Source organism: Gobio gobio, assembly GCF_949357685.1.
Source record: "Gobio gobio genome assembly, chromosome: 2".
Classification (NCBI taxonomy): domain Eukaryota; kingdom Metazoa; phylum Chordata; class Actinopteri; order Cypriniformes; family Gobionidae; genus Gobio; species Gobio gobio.
In genome coordinates, this window is record NC_137098.1 from 55101221 (window position 1) to 55121123 (window position 19903).

Genomic DNA, 19903 nt, shown 5'->3' on the forward strand with positions numbered 1-19903 from the left:
GTGGAGAGTGCAACCCCATAATGCATTGTGATAAGCTGTCAATTTTTCAGTCCATGCTGATTGTAAATATATTGTTTTCAATTGTGTAAAATATTAATAAAAATAGTGGAGTTTAATTTAAAAGTGCCTAAAACTTTTGTGTTGCCAGTTACTAAATTAAATCACTAAACTACACAATGTTCTATTTTATATAATACTCTATAAAAATCATATTAACATTTGTATAGTCCATCTTGGAGTATTACATATACATGTCAACTGTCTACATTGGCAGCCGAATAGGCAGCTTTCTAACTGAAATGAACCCACATAAGTAACCAATTTGGTGTGTTCTACATAGAAAGCAACTCTTTTTTTATTTTTTATTTAATGTGTCGCACAAAGGAAACTGATTGGTTTCAATAACATTTGCTTTTAGTATGTACAGTCATGTAAAAAAGAATGTACACCCTTTTGAACGTTTTATGTATCAGGTCCTATAATGAGGTAAATAAAACCTCAGACGAACAGCAGCACATGACGTTTTACACAGTGTCATTATTTATTGAACACAAATAAAGCCAGAATGGAGAAGCCATGTGTAACAAAGGAAGTACAGCCTATGATTTAATGGCTTGTAGAACCACATTTAGCAGCAATAACTTAAAGTAATCATTTTCTATATGACTTTATCAGTCTCTCACATCAGTGAGGAGGAATTTTGGCCCTCTATTCTTTACAACGTTACATTGAGGTTTGTTGGCATCTGTTTATGCATAGCTCTCTTTAGGTCCCGCTACAGCATTTCAGTCGATTTGAGGTCTGGACTTTGACTGTGCCACTGGCACACCTTGATTCTTTTCTTTTTCAGCCATCCTGGTGAAGATTTGCTGGTGTTCTTGGGATCATTGTCCTGTTGCATGACCAAATTTCAGCTGTCAGACAGATGGCCTCACTTTTGACTCTAACTTTGATATGCAGAGTAGTTCATGGTCAACTCAAAGAGGTCCTGTGGCTGCAAAACAAGCCTAAATCATCAGCCCTCCACCACCGTGCTTGACAGTTGGTATGACGTGTTTGGGCTGACATGCTGTGTTTGGATTTCCCCAAAAGTGGTGCTGTGCATGATGACCAAACATCTCCACTTTGGTGTCATGGTTGTTTTGTTTTTTGCAGTTTGTCTGAGCAGTGCAATTTGCTGGGATGTCTACTCATGGGAAAATTGCCAACTGTCTTGGATATTTTGCACTTGTGAATAGTCTTTCCCACTGTAGAATGATAGACTTTAATTTGTTTGGAAGTGACCTTGTAACCCTTCCTAGATTACTGGGCAGCAACAACCGTTGCAACCATCATTGGTGATGTCTCTCCTCCTTGGAATTGTGTTAACACACACCTGAATGTTCTAGACCAGCAAACTTTTGCTTTCTGCTGTTAAAGAGTTGGTCACGCTTGCTAATGGTCAATTAATCAAAGGAATTTGATAGTAGTGCCTGGCGGCTGCTTACCTTCTTCATTCCTATGGAAGCAGTAAGGGTGTACTTAGTTTGTCACACATGGCTTCTCCATTTTGACCTAGTTTTTGTTAAATAAACCATGACACAGTGTAATACGTCATGTGCTATTGTTCATCTGAGGTTGTATTTACCTAATTTTGAGACCTGACAAGAACTAGATTGTTTTTTTTTACTGTCCTGATACGTAAAACCATAGAATTCAAAAGGGTTACTTACACCCTGCTATATCAGATGGGACAGTTTTTTGTTGTTGTTGTTGTTTTATGTTTTTTATTGCACCACATTAGCTTGAGGCTGTTCACACTGGACGTGACAAAGAGATCATTACTTAATTTGTTCGTCGTGTCAAAAGTAGCGCGAATGCTTAAAGTACATCAGAAATTTGTCGTGTCACATTGTGTTACGCCGCATCCAGTGTAGACAGCATCACTGATTATAATGGGTTCTATCTGCTTTTGTCGCGTCAAATAGCGCCGTTCGCGTCTGGTGTAGCCACTGTGTTAGCGGTTAAATTTCCTGACTGGCAAACCAAAGGTTTTAGATTTGAACTCCAGAAGTAGTTACATGAGCTGTAAGCCACTAAATCACAGCAGTAAAATGTTCTGTACTTCACTTTTGATAAGAAAGCGGGTACTACATTCATAATAACATTGTGTAATTTACTACACTATTTCACCAAGGCTGATTTTTCGATTTGGTGGTCTTAGGCAATGTATAAAGAATATGGATTGGAGTGTTATGTATATGATTGATCTGTTTTTACTAAAACCGAATATTCATTTGAGGTCGTTTATCGGACTTGTATATCTACATGCTCAGTTAATGATGCATTTAATCAAACTGGAGTATGATAAACCGCAGGTGTTGATGTTAAAGGGGCTATATGCAACTTTTTCCCCAAAATAAACGTAACAATGGCCTTTTTATTTTACCATTTATGACTCAAACATCTCCTGATGAGCATACTGACACCTTGTCCGCTCACAGTGGGTGCACCTATAAGCCTGTATCCTATTTTTCCTATTTTCTGGCGGGTAGGTTTTTCCCGCGCTGTCTGCGGATGTGACGTCACCACCGCTGCGAGAGCGAGCAGAAAATAAGAGCAGTTCTATTTTTTGGCCACAGGTGTCAGTCGCGAGTTTAAATTTCAGAAAAACGCATATAGCCCCTTTAAAGTTGTATGTTGGTTGTGTTTTATTCCAGGCAGCTTCAGCAGCAACAGCAGGCCGAACTGGAGGTTCACCAGAGAGATGGACTGACTGCTTATGACCTGTCGCAGGTGCGCGTACACACTTTTCTCTTACTTTGTCGTTTAGTCACCTAACCCTTGCAGGTGCATTACTCTTTTTAGCTTGTGTAGTATGTATAATTTTTCCTCCTTCGTTTTATATGCAAGTCCCTCCATCAGTGTCACAGCTGAACCTCTTTTAGATTTATGCTTCAAATGTAATATTAGACAGTGAAGCTCCCAGAGGAAAATTTGATTCTCTAGAAGCACTTTTTAATAGCTAAAGAGACTTAATAGAGTTAACCATCATGTTTCATCAACTTTGTCTTAGATGTTTTTCCAAAAATCCCTTAGATGACTGTTGTCGTACTATATCTACTATAAACTTTATACTAAATGGAGTTTAGAGCTATAAAATGAATGTGAATAGTTGCTTAGATCGTTTGGTTTTGGGGGCATTTGTTGAGAAATGAAAGTTAAATTTGAGATGAATGATGTTTGAGTGCTGATTATTAAATAAGTGGAAACTCTAGGCCAGGTTTTCTCAAATTGGGGTTTGTAAGTTAATGAAAAGCTAAAAAATTAATAAAATCTTAAAAATCTCAAATTAAAATAAAAATAAAATAAAAACAGACTCATATTAAAACACTTGCTAAAAAAGATGGAATATTTAATTTAACTGCATTTCATGTGACAATTTACTTGCATTAGAGAAATGTGAACATGCGAATGTGGTGTTAAATGTTTCTTTTCTTTTTTTTGTTCAAATTTTTTTAGCAAAAGTCTCCATTTATTCACTATAAAATCGTGTTGTATTGGAGAAACAGTTGACATACTGAGATTTTCTTTTTCACAGATATTCCTCCCTTAGCTTTCCTGTTTTATCAAAGTGGTTTTAGGTTTATAATCATGAATTTGGTTTTCGTTAATTATGGTTTTCGTCATGAAAATAGCCAATATTACTGGTTAAATACAACAAATTATTTGTATACAAAGTGAAAAGTCAGTTTTAACCCTTGTGCGTCCTTATGGACATTTATATCTTTTTCAGTGTTTTTTTTTTTTTTTGTGATAATTTAGCTTGTTTTAATACCAACTGCATATATTTTGACACGTGTGTAATTTTATTGGAATTTTACTATTTCACCACCATTTCCTTTAATAAATCTATTTTTCACAATGTACACAAAATATAAATAAATGTCCCTATTGGAGCAATTTTTAATCCCAGGGCCATTTAACTATTAAATGATGCAGTCTTTGCATTCAAGTGAGTGTTAACACAATGCCAAAGAGGAAAGACATCAGCAATAGTCTTAGAAAAGCAGTTGTTGCTGCCCTTCAATCTAGGAAGGGTTAGAAGGGATTTGTTTCACTTTTTTTACTTTTTTTTTTTTTACTTTAACAAAATCGGCCATGGGTCTTTGTGAAAAAAAAAAAGAATAAGTATGAGATCACTGTTATGTGCTTTATTCTTTACGACACGCGTTACGTTAGTGTGATATGCATGCTATAATTTCTTAGGATCACTGTATGTTACTGTGGGTAATGACTGATAAATGCAATAGAGAATCTGCATAATTTTAGTCATTTTAGCCTTGGACCGTTAACTCCCTCTCTGTGGATCTGTGCTATAAAAATACGACATAGTTATGAGGTGAAGTCACACATATAACACATTACATATAATCACCTTTCATATGGAATATGCCCTGTCTTCATCTTTAACAACTTTTACAACTTAATGCACATTTGCTTTGAGTCATAAGTGATAATGTTATGCTATACCATATGCTGTTTATGTTAAAGGGGCCATTTGAGTCAGTCTTAATAAAGCAGTGAGAATTATTTGTTGAAAATAGATAACTCCTCACACATGGGATCTTGGGTAGCACACACCAGCATTTACAATCTATATGGATGTTTAACGCCTGTCTGCAGTTTAGAAAGGGACTTATTCCTGCATTTGCAGTTTAATATTTCAGTGAAGTTAGGTTTGTGATCCTTGTGGCATTCACTTAAACTCTTATTTAGCATTAATTAGCATTTCATTTTCATTAAAGTTAAATAATCAATCTCAAACTGACCCTCTCACGTTAACACCCACAGGTGCCAGTTGCCAGCGTGCCATCCGGCGTTCACGAGGCAGGCAAGACCATCGACAAAACCGATTCGCTGTTCTCCCAGGAGAGAGACCCTCGCTTCAGCGACATGTACACAGGGATCTCTGGATGTATGTTATATTACATTTAACTAGCACTGCAGCATACACTGATTTTATCCTAAACATGCAATGTACTATAAATTTGTACTATAATCTTAATGCATGGTATGATATGTATACAATATATGATTGCTACATTTGGTAGGTATTACAAAAAAATAAGTCGGAAATTCCAGCTAAATCACGTCAAATTCAGCTTCTGATGGTTAGCTGGTCAAAGTTGTTTTTTTAGGGTCATTGAACAGTCCAAGCTGGTTTAGCTGGGTAATTCTGTTAAGGTCACTTGTTTTTCTTCTGTAGTTTGTCTCTATAATTAATAAAATAATCATAAAAATATATACTTTATCAATACAAAAAATAATGTATTATTTATTAAATGTACAAAAAAATCCAATCTGGTTTAGCTGGATAATTGTGATAAGGTTACTTGTATTTCCTCTGTAGTTTGTCTCTATTTCTCTGTTCTATTTCCTCAGCATCTTTGTAGCCGATAAAGATAAGGATGTAATGTGTTGTGTGACTCTGTCTCCTCTCTTAAATGTAGTCATTTAATAACTGTGAGCTTGATAAGGACCTTTGTTTATTGGATTTGTTTGTGTTTAGCTGATAAAAAGATGATGGTTCCCTCCTCCACTGCTGGTGGGCAGCAGTTATACTCTCAAGGGAGCCCGTTCCAGCCCGGACACTCTGGCAAGAGCTTCGGGTATGGATGAACACATTTCACTACTTTAAAAACCTATTATAAAACTAAGTTTTCAAATGAAATGCAAATACACTCTGGTTATTATATTATTATTTTGTGCAGAATACAACCTCTGAAATGCATGTTTTCATGTGCTATAATGCTAAATCATGTTACTGATACATATATTGTTTTAGTTTTTTTTATTGGAAAGAAATTAAAACTTTTATTCATCAATGCACCAGTGATAGTAAAAACATTTAAAATGTTGCAAATTATTTACATTTTATATAAATGCTGTTCTTTTAAACTTTTATTAATCAAAAAATATCTGGAAATTGTTTTCAACAATAGCGATGTTTCCATCCACCTATTTTTATGCTTTTTTGGGGGATGTTGTATTTAAAAATGCTGGATGGAAAGGCCAGGATGTGCATAAATTCTAAAAATGTGCATTCAAAAAAACTATGCACTCAGTTGATGCGGATACATTTTTTATCTGATAAGAAGACATGCACATAAACTACATTGGAAACACATTTACCGAATAAATCCCTCAATGCACAACAAAAAAAATTTGAACTTTGGCTCAACAACTGGATAGCTGGAGTGCTGGACTGACAAACAAAACAATTTCTTTGCACAGCAACGCAAATGTTTTGATCATTCTGAAATGCCTGAGCCAAAGCCTGTCATTTATGATGTAGTAAAGAAGAGCCACATTGGCTTCCCCGATTGCAGCAACTTCCATTTTTATTACTGATATTTTGCGCCAATTTCCCAATTTTGTTCTCTTTCGTTTGAAACGCTGCTTTATTCGCAAATGTGTTGTGCGATATTCCAATTGTTATGCATTTGGAGGAAACGTGATAATAAAAGTTGTTTCTTGAGCAGCAAATTAGCATTAGAATGATTTCTGAAGGGTGTGACACTGGAGTAGTGGTGCTGAAAGTTCAGCTTTTCATCACAGGAATAAATTACATTTTAAAATATATTCAAAGAGAAAACAGTCATTGTCACAGTAATATTATTGAATAATATTACTGTTTTTACTGCATCCTTGATGAGTAGAAGAGTCTTGTAAACGCAAGTGTATGTTGTCACGCTACTGAAACAAAAAAGTGAAGATATTGGAATATATCAGTATGTATTGTTAATTATGTCAAAATAAATCTTTGGAGTCAATGGTAGGTTAATTGGCCATAACAATATTTGTGTCATTATTGCGTTAGATTCCATTTGTTGTTGTGTTCTTTTGAAGAAGAGATTTAATGGAGAATATATGGTTTATTTTCCCTGTCACTGTCAGGACCCACATTTTCAAGACCCATCATGCTTTTGTGCCTAAAATACTTTCTTTGCAGTAAATGTCACTTTCATGATCATAATAAATGGTGCTTGTTACAGGGCCTGGTTTAAAAGGGGTCTGTAGTGTTTTTGTATAGTTTAATGCTCCATTGTGGCAAAAATCTGTGCCTACAAAAAGGCCTACAGACGTAAAAGGATGGTCATAATGTGGTGAGTGTGTGTCTTTCAGCTCATCTGTGATCCACGTCCCAGGCGTCAATGACATCCAGTCCACAGCTGGTTCAGCTGGACAGAACCTAACCCAGATATCCCGGCAGTTAAATACCGGCCAGGTGTCCTGGACAGGAAGCCGACCGCCCTTCTCTGGCCAGGTGAGAATGAACCCATCACTGCCATTGCATGACTGCGCCGGCAGCTAGCCACTGGCACTCTGTTCTCCATCAGCTTAATTAAACTAATGGAACATTCATCTTTAGTGTTGTGCTGAGAGAATTGAAACCTGATCCACATTTGGATGTGGAGCATTGGCTGAAGAAGATTATTCAGGGCAAAGCAATAAGTAGTAAAATAATTATGTACTTTAAATCTTGCCTATACATATATATATATATATATATTAGGGATGCCGCAATTCTCAATATAATATTGAACCGTTCGGTACGGCATTCACGGTTCAATACGAGCTTGTGAATTGCGGTTTTTCGGTTTTGCATTGAATTAATATTTTTTCTGCAAATTCTATCATTTTCCTCCATCCCAATATACTGAACAACGCGATATACATTCACATCACACGTTAGTGGTGGAGTTATACTCACGGAACACTATAGTTATTCACAATCATGAACGTGCATTATTTGCATACGTTTTAAATCCTTGCCGGTTCATTCGCGTGCGCGGTTTTAACATGCGCTTCTCCGAGCGCGTGCACTAAACGCCTGTCAAACACGTGATTACTGGACTAAGTAGTAGTTTTACTGCGCTAATACTATCAAATACACACAAGGTTAACATAAACACAGTCGGTTATGTCTAAAGTGAAAGTAAAATCGCAGTCATGTCTGTATATCAGATGCACGCAGGTCTTAAATTGACAACAGGGCAGTGAACACGCGGTCCTTAAAGGGACAGTTCACCTGTAAAATGATGTCATTATTTACTCACTCTAATATTGTTCCAAACCTGTATTAATTTCTCGATGACAGAATTTTCATCTCTTTAATGTTAATACAACAACAAAAGACAAAGAGAAAATCACTCACTGCTCTTGACTGAAAAACTAATACAGTAGCTTTAATAAGAATTAATGTATATTTTATAGTGAAGTCTATGTAGTGTTTTATTTTTACATTTATTCATTCAATTTCATACTTAAATGCTGCTGTACAGCTCTGAGCTGCCAGTGTAAATCTTTATATGTATTTATTTTATTTTATTATACAATACACTAGGAATGTGTACAAGGTTTTTTTTTTTTAAGTAAATTTTAAGTAAGGTTTTTCAATTATTTTAAGTAAAATAAAGAAAGTGTATTGCAACAAAAAATCTCCTTAACCTCTTGCTGTTCCTGTCGCCTAAGAATAGAATAGCAAAAAAACGAACCGAACCGAAAACCGTGGTTAAAAACCGAGGTATGTATTGAACCGTGGACTAACTGTATTGTTGCATCCCTAATAAATAAATAAATATATATATATATATATATATATATATATATATATATATATATATATATATATATATATATATATATATATATATATATATATATATATATATATATATTAGGAATTCCACAATTCTCAATATGATATTGAACCGTTCGGTACGGCATTCACGGTTCAATATGCGCTTGTGAATTGCGGTTTTGCATTTCATTAAATATTTTTATTTCTCTCCGAATTGGCTGTTTGAGTGTATACTAGTGTATTCAATATACTAAACAAAGCTACATACATTCACATCACACATTAGTGGTAGAGTTAAACTCACGGAACACTAGTTATTAACAATCGCGAAAGTAAAAAAAAAAAACAAGGTTAACATTAACACTGTCGGTTATGTCTAAAGTGAAAGTAAAATCAGCGCGTGTCTGTATATTAGATGCGTACAGGTCTTAAATTGACAGCAGCGCAGACTAGTGAACATTCTGCCATTTTTTTACAGTCTATGATTGCAACAGACGGTCACATTTTCCGGTGTTCTTCTCCGACCCCGGTTCCCCTCTGTCCCAAACACATATGCATAATAACATGCTGTATATTAGGTAGTTTGCATGATTAAAGTAACATTAAAGTTAAGATATGCCTCTAGCTTTAATCATTTAAATGTGTCTTTGAAGTTTGGGCAAAAACTTCTGGCAGCTTTAGTCGTTGTTTATGCACATGTATCTTCAAAATAGACGACTAGTTATACTATATTAAAACTATGCTGAAAGCTCCAGTATGTGAACCTTTTGCAGATAAATACAAGTGCATTTTCGTTTACTATTGACACAAATCAATAAGTAAATCATACTCAACTACTAAAGTAAACAACTTTTCCTAATTAGGCCTACTCTGTATACATTTTATGTTTTATGTACATTTTTTTACATTTACCCTTCCTGAAATACAATTAATATTGTCATCATTCATTGATTTCATGTTAAAATAATATACAAATTCACTACCCTCTTTGAAATACAATAATCAGTAAAAAAGAATCATAAGATTAATCCGGAAAAATAATCGTTAGATTAGTCGACTAATCGAAAAATAATCGTTAGATTAGTCGACAGAAAAAATAATCGTCAGTTGCAGCTCTAATATATATATTTATTAGGGCTGTCAAAAGATTAATCGCATCCAAAATAAAAGTTTGTGTTTACAGAATATATGTGTGTGTACTCTGTTAATTATTATTTATATATAAATACACACACATTCATGTATATATTTAAGAAGTTTTGCATGTATATACTGTATATACATTTATATAATCTATAATATATATAAATATAAATGTTTTATATATATTTCTTAAATATATACATGCTTGTGTGTGTATTTATATGTAAATAATAATTAACAGAGTACACACACATATATTATGTAAACACAAACTTTTATTTTGGATGCGATTAATCACGATTAATCTTTTGACAGCCCTAATATTTATATATATTTATTTTATATTATACAATACACAAGGAATGTGTACAAGGGTTTTTTAAGTAAAGTTTTAAGTTTAAGTAAGGTTTTTCAAGTCTTTTAAGTAAAATAAATAAATAAATAAAAATAGTATTTTTTCTCCTTAACCTCTTGCTGTTCCTTTTGCTTAAGAATAGAATAGCAAAAAACTGATGTGACAAGCCATCAGAACCGAACCGAAAACCGTGGTTAAAAAACCAAGTATGTATTGAACCTTGGACTAACTGTATTATTGCATCCCTAATAAATATATATATATATATATATATATATATATATATATATATATATATATATATATATATATATATATATATATATATATATATATATATATATATATATATATATATATATATATATATATATAGTGTATATGGATATAGACAAACTGGATAGCTGTTTAAATTAAAGGGTTAGTTCACCCAAAAATGAAAATTCTGTCATTAATTACTCACCCTCATGTCGTTGGACACCCGTAAGACCTCCGTTCATATTCAGAACACAAATGAAGATATTTTAGTTGAAAGCAGGCCTCCATTGGCATTCAGTACATTGACACTTCCAAGATCCATGAAAGGCACTTAAAACGTCGTTACAAAGTCTATCTTACCACAGTGGCTCTATAATAATTTTACGATGCGACGACAATAGTTTTTGTGCGCAAAAAAAAATCAAAATAACACCTTTATCCAACTTGTTCTCGACTTCCGTGTGTGCCTCCACGACGCATGCGCGAGAATATGACGCAGATCCGGCGTTCGGACTCATGACCCAGAAGCGATTTGTTTACGAGCAGAGGAAGACGCGCGTGTCTAAGCTGTTGGATTCTACATTGATCGTGCTTTAGGTCTCGGCGTAGTTCTCAAAATGGGGCTTAAGTGTGTATTTCATGGATTCCCGAACGCCGGCGCCACGTCATATTCTCGCGCATGCATTTTGCATGTATATCATTTTAATATCATGTCATATTTATAATATCTTAAATAATAACATATGTAAAGTCAATCCCAATATAAAGCCCTTTGTTATGCAGAAGAACAGAGAAATGCTGGTCCACAAGTAGCTCTGCGGTTCTCCGTTGATTAAAAGTAAAGCTTCTTGTTTGCAGTTGTAATTGTTTGATTGCAGTGGTTTTCCTTCTGCCCAGCACAGTTAAAGGGATGGTTAACCAAAAAAATATAAATTCTGTCATCATTTACTCACCCTCAAGTTGTTCCAAACCTGTATAAAGGCATAATCATGAAAGTGTTGAGGTCCTATTTGTTGTTTAGTAGACACTGTCCTAACCAATTTTGTGGTGAAAGTTCAAAAGAACAGCGTTTATTTGAAATAAAAATGTATTGTAACATTTAGGTTCTGTTTACACCTGGTATTAAGATCCACTTTTGTCCACTTTCAACAACTTCTGTCCTGATTTCTTCAAGGGCAGGGTCTATAGGCGGGTAAATGCATGAGTTTTTTTCAGATCTTTCGATCTAATGGACAAAATAAGCTCATGCAATTTACATATGAACGTGCCCGAAGACAACAGAAGAACAAAAAGGCTCTGACAGCCGCAAGACCATGGCGAAGGCTGTGAGTGTGTGTTAGAAATCAGAAATGGTGAGAGAACATTGTGCTTAGTACATTTTTCTTCAAAACTTGGGTCTTCATCCGTCAGTTTAAATCCCATCTGGCTAGCTCGCTTCGAATAATGTTTGCGTATTAGGTCGGATAGGCGGTCTTTTGTGGCTGTTCGAACGCATTCGACCACATGAGTGTTTACACTACAAAAGCAATCCAATCCAATGCGTTTTTGACTACCTCTGGAAGTGGTTGAAAGGGGACAAGCTCAAAACGTTTTAGACCCCATCTACACCTATTTTCTGCATTGTCCACTTGTGATCCGATCGACCAAAACACATCTTAATACCAGGTGTAAACAGGGCCTTATAAATGTCTTTACTGTTCTATCTTTCCAAAAAAAAAAACTGACCCCGAAACTTTTGAACCTTGTCTCCTTTCATTCTAGCAGCAGATTCAAGCTCAGTCCAATAAAGCCCAATCCTCACCGTTCGGCATTGGCTCCAGCCACAGCTACCAGGCCGACCCATCCTCATACAGCCCTCTGTCCAGTCCCGCCACCTCCTCGCCCTCTGGAAACGCCTACTCTAACCTGGCCAATCGCAGTGCTGCTTTCGGTAAGATCTGTTCATTTATGACAACAAATTTCTCCATTTTTGGTGCATATTTGTTTATTGCACTCACATTGCTGTATGTTAAAGGGGTCCTATTATGCTTTTTTTTACATTTTCAGCTTTATTTAGTGTGTAATGTTGCTGTTTGAGCATGAAAAAGGTCTGCGAAATTACTAAGCACAACGTCACTCCAAAGGGAGTTATTCTATAGTGCGCACTGTTTCTGAACTCCCTGAAATGCATTCATTGTAGTCTTGAGTCTTCTTCCAGGTATGAACACGTCACAATATTCCTTATTTAAATAATTCCCGCTCAAGGCATAGTGCAAAAAAAAAGAGGTGATGTTTGGTTGAGTTACGTTAGTAGTGTGTTGAAACTCACGGTTATGGTAAGGGTTGTGACATTTCTGAAATGCTCTCTAAACGGCTAACCAATCACAACACACAGGTCAAGCTGACCAATTAGAGCACGTTGCGCTTTTCAAAAGGCTTCATAGAGACTGGAACTAAACAGAGTGATACTGACAGCCTGGGAGGAGAAGTGTTGCAACAATGCAAAACATGAAAAATAAGGTGTTTTTTTTTACATTTATGCATTCAAATCTATTCTAGTAGACCCAAAAAACAAAATCAAAACTTTGTAAAAGGGCATAATAGGTCCTCTCTTTCATTCATTGAATAATTTATTGTTCAGCATGTGATCCAGTAGATATAATTTTCCAATGATGTTTGGGATGTCAGATGTTTTGTTGACTTGTTGTGTTACAGCTGCGCTTGTTAACATCTTGGTTAAAATGTTAGTTTTAGGAAGTTGTATTAACATTTGGTTTTGTTGGCTTCAATTGGATTTGTCAATATATTGAATTTGAGTACATTCGTTTGTTTTATATTATAAGAAATGCTTTGACAATCATTAAAGTATTGATATCAGCTACTGGGATTTTGGTATTGTGACAACCCTAGAAACCTTCAGCTCTGTTTTTACCTGAAACAGTCGAATGATCTCACCGCATGATTGACAAAAGATCCCTGGTACTCTTCAAACCGTGATCTGATCCAGACTGACGTCAGTATAAGATTAAGAAACCTTCATATGGAGGTGACATCACAGCACCTCTGGGAAACAAAATCCTCCCATGGGCCCTTTCAGATGCCTGTATAAACTGTCTTTTACATGTACAGCGATTTATAGATTTCTGTATAAAAAAACAGACTATTACACACAATGAGTGAAACAGACATTCGTCTTCAACAAAAAGGCATGTCTTTAATAGCAGACAGTGTGAGAATTGTATGGCATCCATAATGAGACAAACAGTTTTGTTGTTTTGGTTTCTTTGGAACGGCCACATAATCGCTATTATAGACTGTATGAAAAACAGATTTATGTGATTCGAGTCATCACGATTGTTGGACAACAGGCAATTAGATGTTTGTGTTCTTAGTTTTGATTGCTTCTAGACACAACAGCGACTATTCATCGTGACCGTTACACAACATGCATAACTTATTCAATAAGTTTGGAAAATTGCTTTTCAAATAAGTTTATGTAATCAAAACATGTATCAAGAAAGATGCTGTCACAAAAAAATTATATAGAGCAGGTGTGTCCAAACTTTTTTTTTTTTTTTTTGAAGGGGCCCAGATTCGATGTTGTGAACACACCTGGGGGCTGGATATTTCTTCTTCATTTATATACAGTCAAACCAAAATGTTCAACATTTTCTCACATTATCACAGTTTATTCACTGTAGTTTAGAAAATGGTAATAAAATATGACAAGAACTCTGAAACTGTGTGAGAACAAATTCATCTGGGTAATGTCTGATAACTTTGATAGAAAGGTATGTAATGGATTACAATCAACCAATCAGCTGTTAAATTTAAGTACACAATTAGATAATACCAATTTAGGTCAACCAATTACCAAGCAATGCTTCATTTTGTTCAGTCTGTGGTGTAAAAGGTCGCATTAGCAATTAAAGACTTAAACAAAACATGGTCAGGTCAAAGCGTCTGAATAATTTTTGTTCCAGATTTTTATAAATTTTACTTGTAGTCCACTGTATGAAGAATGTTTGGGTATAATATGTCACAGTTTACTTTATTTTGCAGTCCTCACTTACAAAAATTATCTATAGTGTCCTGCACCCACTAGTAAAAAATGTTATCTGGTGTATGAATAATTTTTGGTGTGTATGTGTGAGAGAGAGAGAGAAGAGTTCAGATGTAAAAGCCACTTCAGAAAATGAGGTAAAAAATTAGATAACGATACTGAGTGAATGCTCTCCGCATATAGTATATGTTTATAAAATACTTTCACTTCAAACGCACTAAATCCCAGCCTCAGCCCATTCAGAAGTACCGGTACTTAGGTAGAAACCTATACATAAAAATTTTTAAAATGCTTATTTTAAAGAAAAACGTCAGACTATATATACATACATACACACACACACAGTGGGGAAAACAAGTATTTGATACACTGCCGATTTTGCAGGTTTGCCCACTTACAAAGCATGTAGAGGTCTGTAATTTTTATCATAGGTACTCTTCAACCGTGAGTGACGGAATCTAAAACAAAAATCCAGAAAATCACATTGTATGATTTTTAATTAATTTGCATTTTATTGCATGAAAGTAATTGATGCATCAGAAAAGCAGAGCCTAATATTTGGTACAGAAACCTTTGTTTACAATTACAGAGATCATATGTTTCCGGTAGTTCTTGACCAGGTTTGCACACACTGCAGCAGGGATTTTGGCCCACTCCTCCATACAGACCTTCTCCAGATCCTTCAGGTTTCAGGACTGTCGCTGGGCAATACGGACTTTCAGCTCCCTCCAAAAATTTCTATTGGGTTCTGGAGACTGGCTAGGCCACTCCAGGACCTTGAGATGCTTCTTACGGAGCCACTCCTTAGGTGCCCTGGCTGTGTGTTTCGGGTAGGGTTGGGTACCGAAATCCGGTTCCAATATGGCACCGGTACTTATATAACCGGTATGTACCGGACCGAATCAGAACGCAGATTTCGGTTCCTCATTTCGGTGCCAAAATTCAAACGTGCTTTCGCGCTTTGGCTGAGCCAGAGACAGACGCTCAGCGCTCGTCACATCACAACTCATGACAACTATTCAGTGTTTTCAACGACATCATGTTTATTTCAGGTTTCAGACATTTAAATGTTCATAAGTAGGCTACTAGCAAAAAACACACACTGATGTCTATGAAAGCGGCAATGACAATCCTTTCAGACGATTATAATTTGACTAACGTTACGTGTTTTATTCACATCAGATAAATGCACATTATATAGTAACTATATCGTTTACTCTATTCTTCTTCCAGTTCACTGGTCACTTACTTTCATGTATTTTGTAAGACGAGAATGAACTCAAGTGTTGTAAATCCGACAGATCCGATTCTGAGGCGCAAACTAACATGGCGCCGCCCATTGCGCTTTATAGATCAACTAACACACATTCACTCACACATTTGAACATCAGATAGTTCGTGACACAGTTAAGAAGTTTGTGAATATTTTGAATAAAAAGAAAAAACGAAATAAACCCGATACAGCTGAGCTGTCAGCGCTATTGCGGCTGGTGTGTGTCATGTGAGAAACATGACGCGTCACCATGGAAACATTAAGGCGATGTGTTCTAAAATATTTAGCCAGAGAATATGATCATATTTCAAAATAAAGCTGAAGCTCGAAGCTGGTTTGTAGCAGAGCAAGAATACAGACGACTGCTGTTATTACTGTAACTGTTTAGAGTTATATTAGGCTTGTTGTAGTTGGGTGGCTTAGGTTTTACTGTGAATTTGTAAATAGGTCAATTATAATTTGTAAATAAGTAAATTGTGTTTTGTATTTATTTATATTCATACATTTAAGTATACATTAAACTTTTAATAAATGGTTCAATTTAAATAATAAATAAATAAATAAAAAGCCATTTAATGTCATCCACCTCGTTTGGTGGCCTTTAAAAAAAAAAAAAAGTATCGGTTCAGGCACCGTTTAGGCACCGGAACCGTTTTAAAAGTATCGGTTTGGCACCGGAATCGAAAAAAACCCAAACGATACCCAACCCTAGTTTCGGGTCGTTGTCATGCTGGAAGAATCAGCCACGACCCATCTTCAGTGCTCTTACTGAGGGAAGGAGGTTGTTGGCCAAGATCTCGCGATACATGGCCCCATCCATCCTCCCTTCAATTTGGTGCAGTTGTCCTGTCCCCTTTGCAGAAAAGCATCCCCAAGGAATGATGTTTTCACCTCCATGCTTCACGGTTGGGATGGTGTTCTTGGGGTTGTACTCATCCTTCTTCTTCCTCCAAACACGGCGAGTGGAGTTTAGACCAAACAGCTCTATTTTTGTCTCATCAGACCACATGACCTTCTCCCATTCCTCCTCTGGATCATCCAGATGGTCATTGGCAAACTTCAGACGGGCCTGGACATGTGCAGGCTTGAGCAGGGTGACCTTGCGTGCGCTGCAGGATTTTAATCCATGATGGCGTAGTGTGTTACTAATGGTTTTCTTTGAGACTGTGGTCCCAGCTCTCTTCAGGTCATTGACCAGGTCCTGCCGTGTAGTTCTGGGCTGATCCCTCACCTTCCTAATGATCATTGATGCCCCACGATGTGAGATCTTGCATGGTGCCCCAGACCGAGGGAGATTGACCGTCATCTTGAACTTCTTCCATTTTCTAATAATTGCGCCAACAGTTGTTGCCTTCTCACCAAGCTGCTTGCCTATTGTCCTGTAGCCCATCCCAGCCTTGTGCAGGTCTACAATTTTATCCCGGATGTCCTTACACCGCTCTCTGGTCTTGGCCATTGTGGAGAGGTTGGAGTCTGTTTGAGTGTGTGGACAGGTGTCTTTTATACTTTTGTAACCCGCCTCCCCTCACTCACTCGTTTTATTTGCTCTGGATGAATAGTTGGTGTTTCAGGGCTTGAATTTCGACATGGGATTGTGCGTATTGTGCATCATTTTACTCATTCCCACAGATTTTGTGCTCACATCCAAAGTGCGTGCACATAAAGCCACCTCTCAGTACTAAATTGAGTTCTTTTTTACTGCTTATTGCGCTTAAACAGTCAAATCCACACAAAATAATGTAAAAATGCCAGTCTTGGTGAGTACTCACGTAAACAGTCTATATAAATATATATTATTGTGCATTCACTGTTATATGACATTCACTGTCATGGAAATTCCTCATACATTGATATAAATACCATGTCATATCGCCCACTCCTATTCTATCCTATTGAAGATCACATTGATCTTACATCAGTCAAACACTTGCCCTTGACGTGTCTTTCTTTTGTAATGTGCAGGGCTTTAAACACCCTGCAGTGGGTTTAATTAATCTGTCATGTGTTGCACCTTTTAACTCATGCTGCAGAGATCTGGTTTCTGTATCCTGACACTTGAAAGTAAGGAATTTGACCACCGTGACACGAAGGGCAAAGATCCACAAACACAGTTGTGCAACCTTTCACATTCCTCAACCGAAGGCAGAACATGCTGAACGGCTTAAAGGGAGAAACTGTAGAATCCTTATTATTGCATTACATCCGTTTAAAGGCGCCTCGAATTTCTCCATCACATTCAGGTCTATGAACCAAATTTAATTTGAAGCAGGGCGTATGTACGGAGACTTACAGGATGGCATTTTTCCCCATTGTTGTGTCCCTTGAGGGGAACTCTCTACCTTGAACCTGTGATTAGTGTGCCCATTTAATAAGTAATTTATGGTAAAGAGGTGACATTAAAAACCCACTTCAATTTCGAGTGTATCAAGCTCCGAATGGCTTTCCAAGCCCTGCAGACTTCTGCCAGCCGCTTGAAAATGAAGCCATGTCCAGATAATTCTTTTTTAATATGGTGTCATTAAAGAAAATGGAACATTTATCTTCACCACCTCACGTGGACAGCCCTTGAACACGTAACAGGAGGAAGGAAGCCGAGACTGCAGGCATCTTTTTATGTATTTGAAATTAATCCATTTAATGCCATTTTCCCCCAGCAAACTGAGCACATTATTGTATTGTACTCTTTAAAGTGTAACCAATGAGAAACAAAAATTGCCCATTTGATCGATAAGACTTAATCAAGTTTGTTTGATCAAAAATAACTGTTTTCTATTTTAATATACATTTTAAAATGCAATTTATTCCTGATGGCAAAGCTGAATTTTCAGCTTCTAGTGTTACACGTGGTCCTTCAGAAATCATTCTAATATTGAATAATACAAGTATTATCAATGTTGAAAACATAATATTTTTGTGAAAGCCATGATACATTTTTTTCAGGATTATTTGATGAATAGAAAGTTAAAACTAACAGCATTTATTTATCAATTTAATGTGTCCTTGCTGAATAAAAAGTAATTTAAAAAAAAAGAATACAAAAACGTACTGATACCAGACTTTTGAATGGCAGTGTATCTATGTATACGCATATATACATATACATATGAATCGTAATTGCTTTTGCCAAATGTGCCAGAATATATTTATGGGATTGTTCCCTACCCAGACTTAATGACTATGATAAATTCATAAAAAGGAAAGTTGTACTTTGCACCTTTTCCAAAGAACTTGTATATTTTCATTTTCAGTTCTGATGGAAATGAGAAGTGACAGGGGAGCACATCTCTGCCAGAGCAGCAGTTTGAAGATCAGAAATGTCATTAATTTTAACATTTTTATATTATGATCTGAGGGCAGATTTATTAGGTGTCATTACCGAACCGCTGCATATTTCAGAAATTGTTTCTTTTTGTTTGTATAGGTTTTAAGTTATTTGACTGCTAGTTATTGTTTGATGTAGGCCAGGATCTTTGTTCCAGGACATGTGATCAATATATTTACACAGTGACAGATGAAAACTTAAGTCTCTGTTTCCACGTTTCCAATCACTCACATATACAAGTAGATAAAAGAAAATCAGCAGAGTAAGAATAAGAGAATGGTCATGTAACTGTTTGCATTCAGTCATGTAAAAAAAAATTCACATGAAATCAATATAATCTTTTATTTACACATAAAAAAACAGCTCCTGCTGATTTGTACTTCATAGTTCGTACAATCTTTCTTTTTTTTTGCAACTAATGCAATGCATAAACAACCATTATACTGCCTTTATTCAAATGTTTCATACTGTGATAATGTTACATTGTGACTTAATTGCAGTCTTTATATGCTTACGTGAAATTGAGCATGCTTTCAAGAGCTGCATTTATCACTATGAAAGCGAGAGAATGTGCTTTCAATTCTTGCATTGATTGAAGAGCTCTTGGGACTAAAAGCAAAGCCCGGCTCTTTGTCTGAAAGGTGTTTGTTTTTGTCACGCCGGCTTTTTGTATCGTTACATCTTTCAGAGTCATGTTTGATGGAGTGGTCAGAGAATAAGCAGCACCTAAGCTCTACAGATACTGAGAAAAAAACTTGAAGCATGCCGATTTCAGATTGATGGGGACGAAGAAAGATGGCTAGGGGAGAGAAAGACAATGAGAGACGAATAGGAAAATTGATAGAGAGATATACGAGGCGCGTCAGTGGAGCCAAACAGCCGAA

General features: G+C 36.1%; 1 protein-coding gene across 4 annotated transcripts in view; it reads left to right on the top strand.

The window, feature by feature from the left end:
- Positions 1 to 19903, top strand: part of arnt2 (aryl-hydrocarbon receptor nuclear translocator 2) — a 103797-nt gene that overhangs the window by 80044 nt on the left and 3850 nt on the right. For 2 of the 4 annotated variants that reach the window (XM_079811099.1, XM_079811097.1), the window contains 5 exons: positions 2700 to 2775; positions 4834 to 4957; positions 5552 to 5651; positions 7168 to 7309; positions 12147 to 12312. In XM_079811099.1, the coding sequence (XP_079667225.1) occupies positions 2700 to 2775; positions 4834 to 4957; positions 5552 to 5651; positions 7168 to 7309; positions 12147 to 12312 (608 nt within the window). Of the gene's footprint in view, positions 1 to 2699; positions 2776 to 4833; positions 4958 to 5551; positions 5652 to 7167; positions 7310 to 12143; positions 12313 to 19903 lie in introns of all 4 variants that reach the window. The other 2 variants (XM_079811098.1, XM_079811096.1) reach the window with 1 other exon arrangement.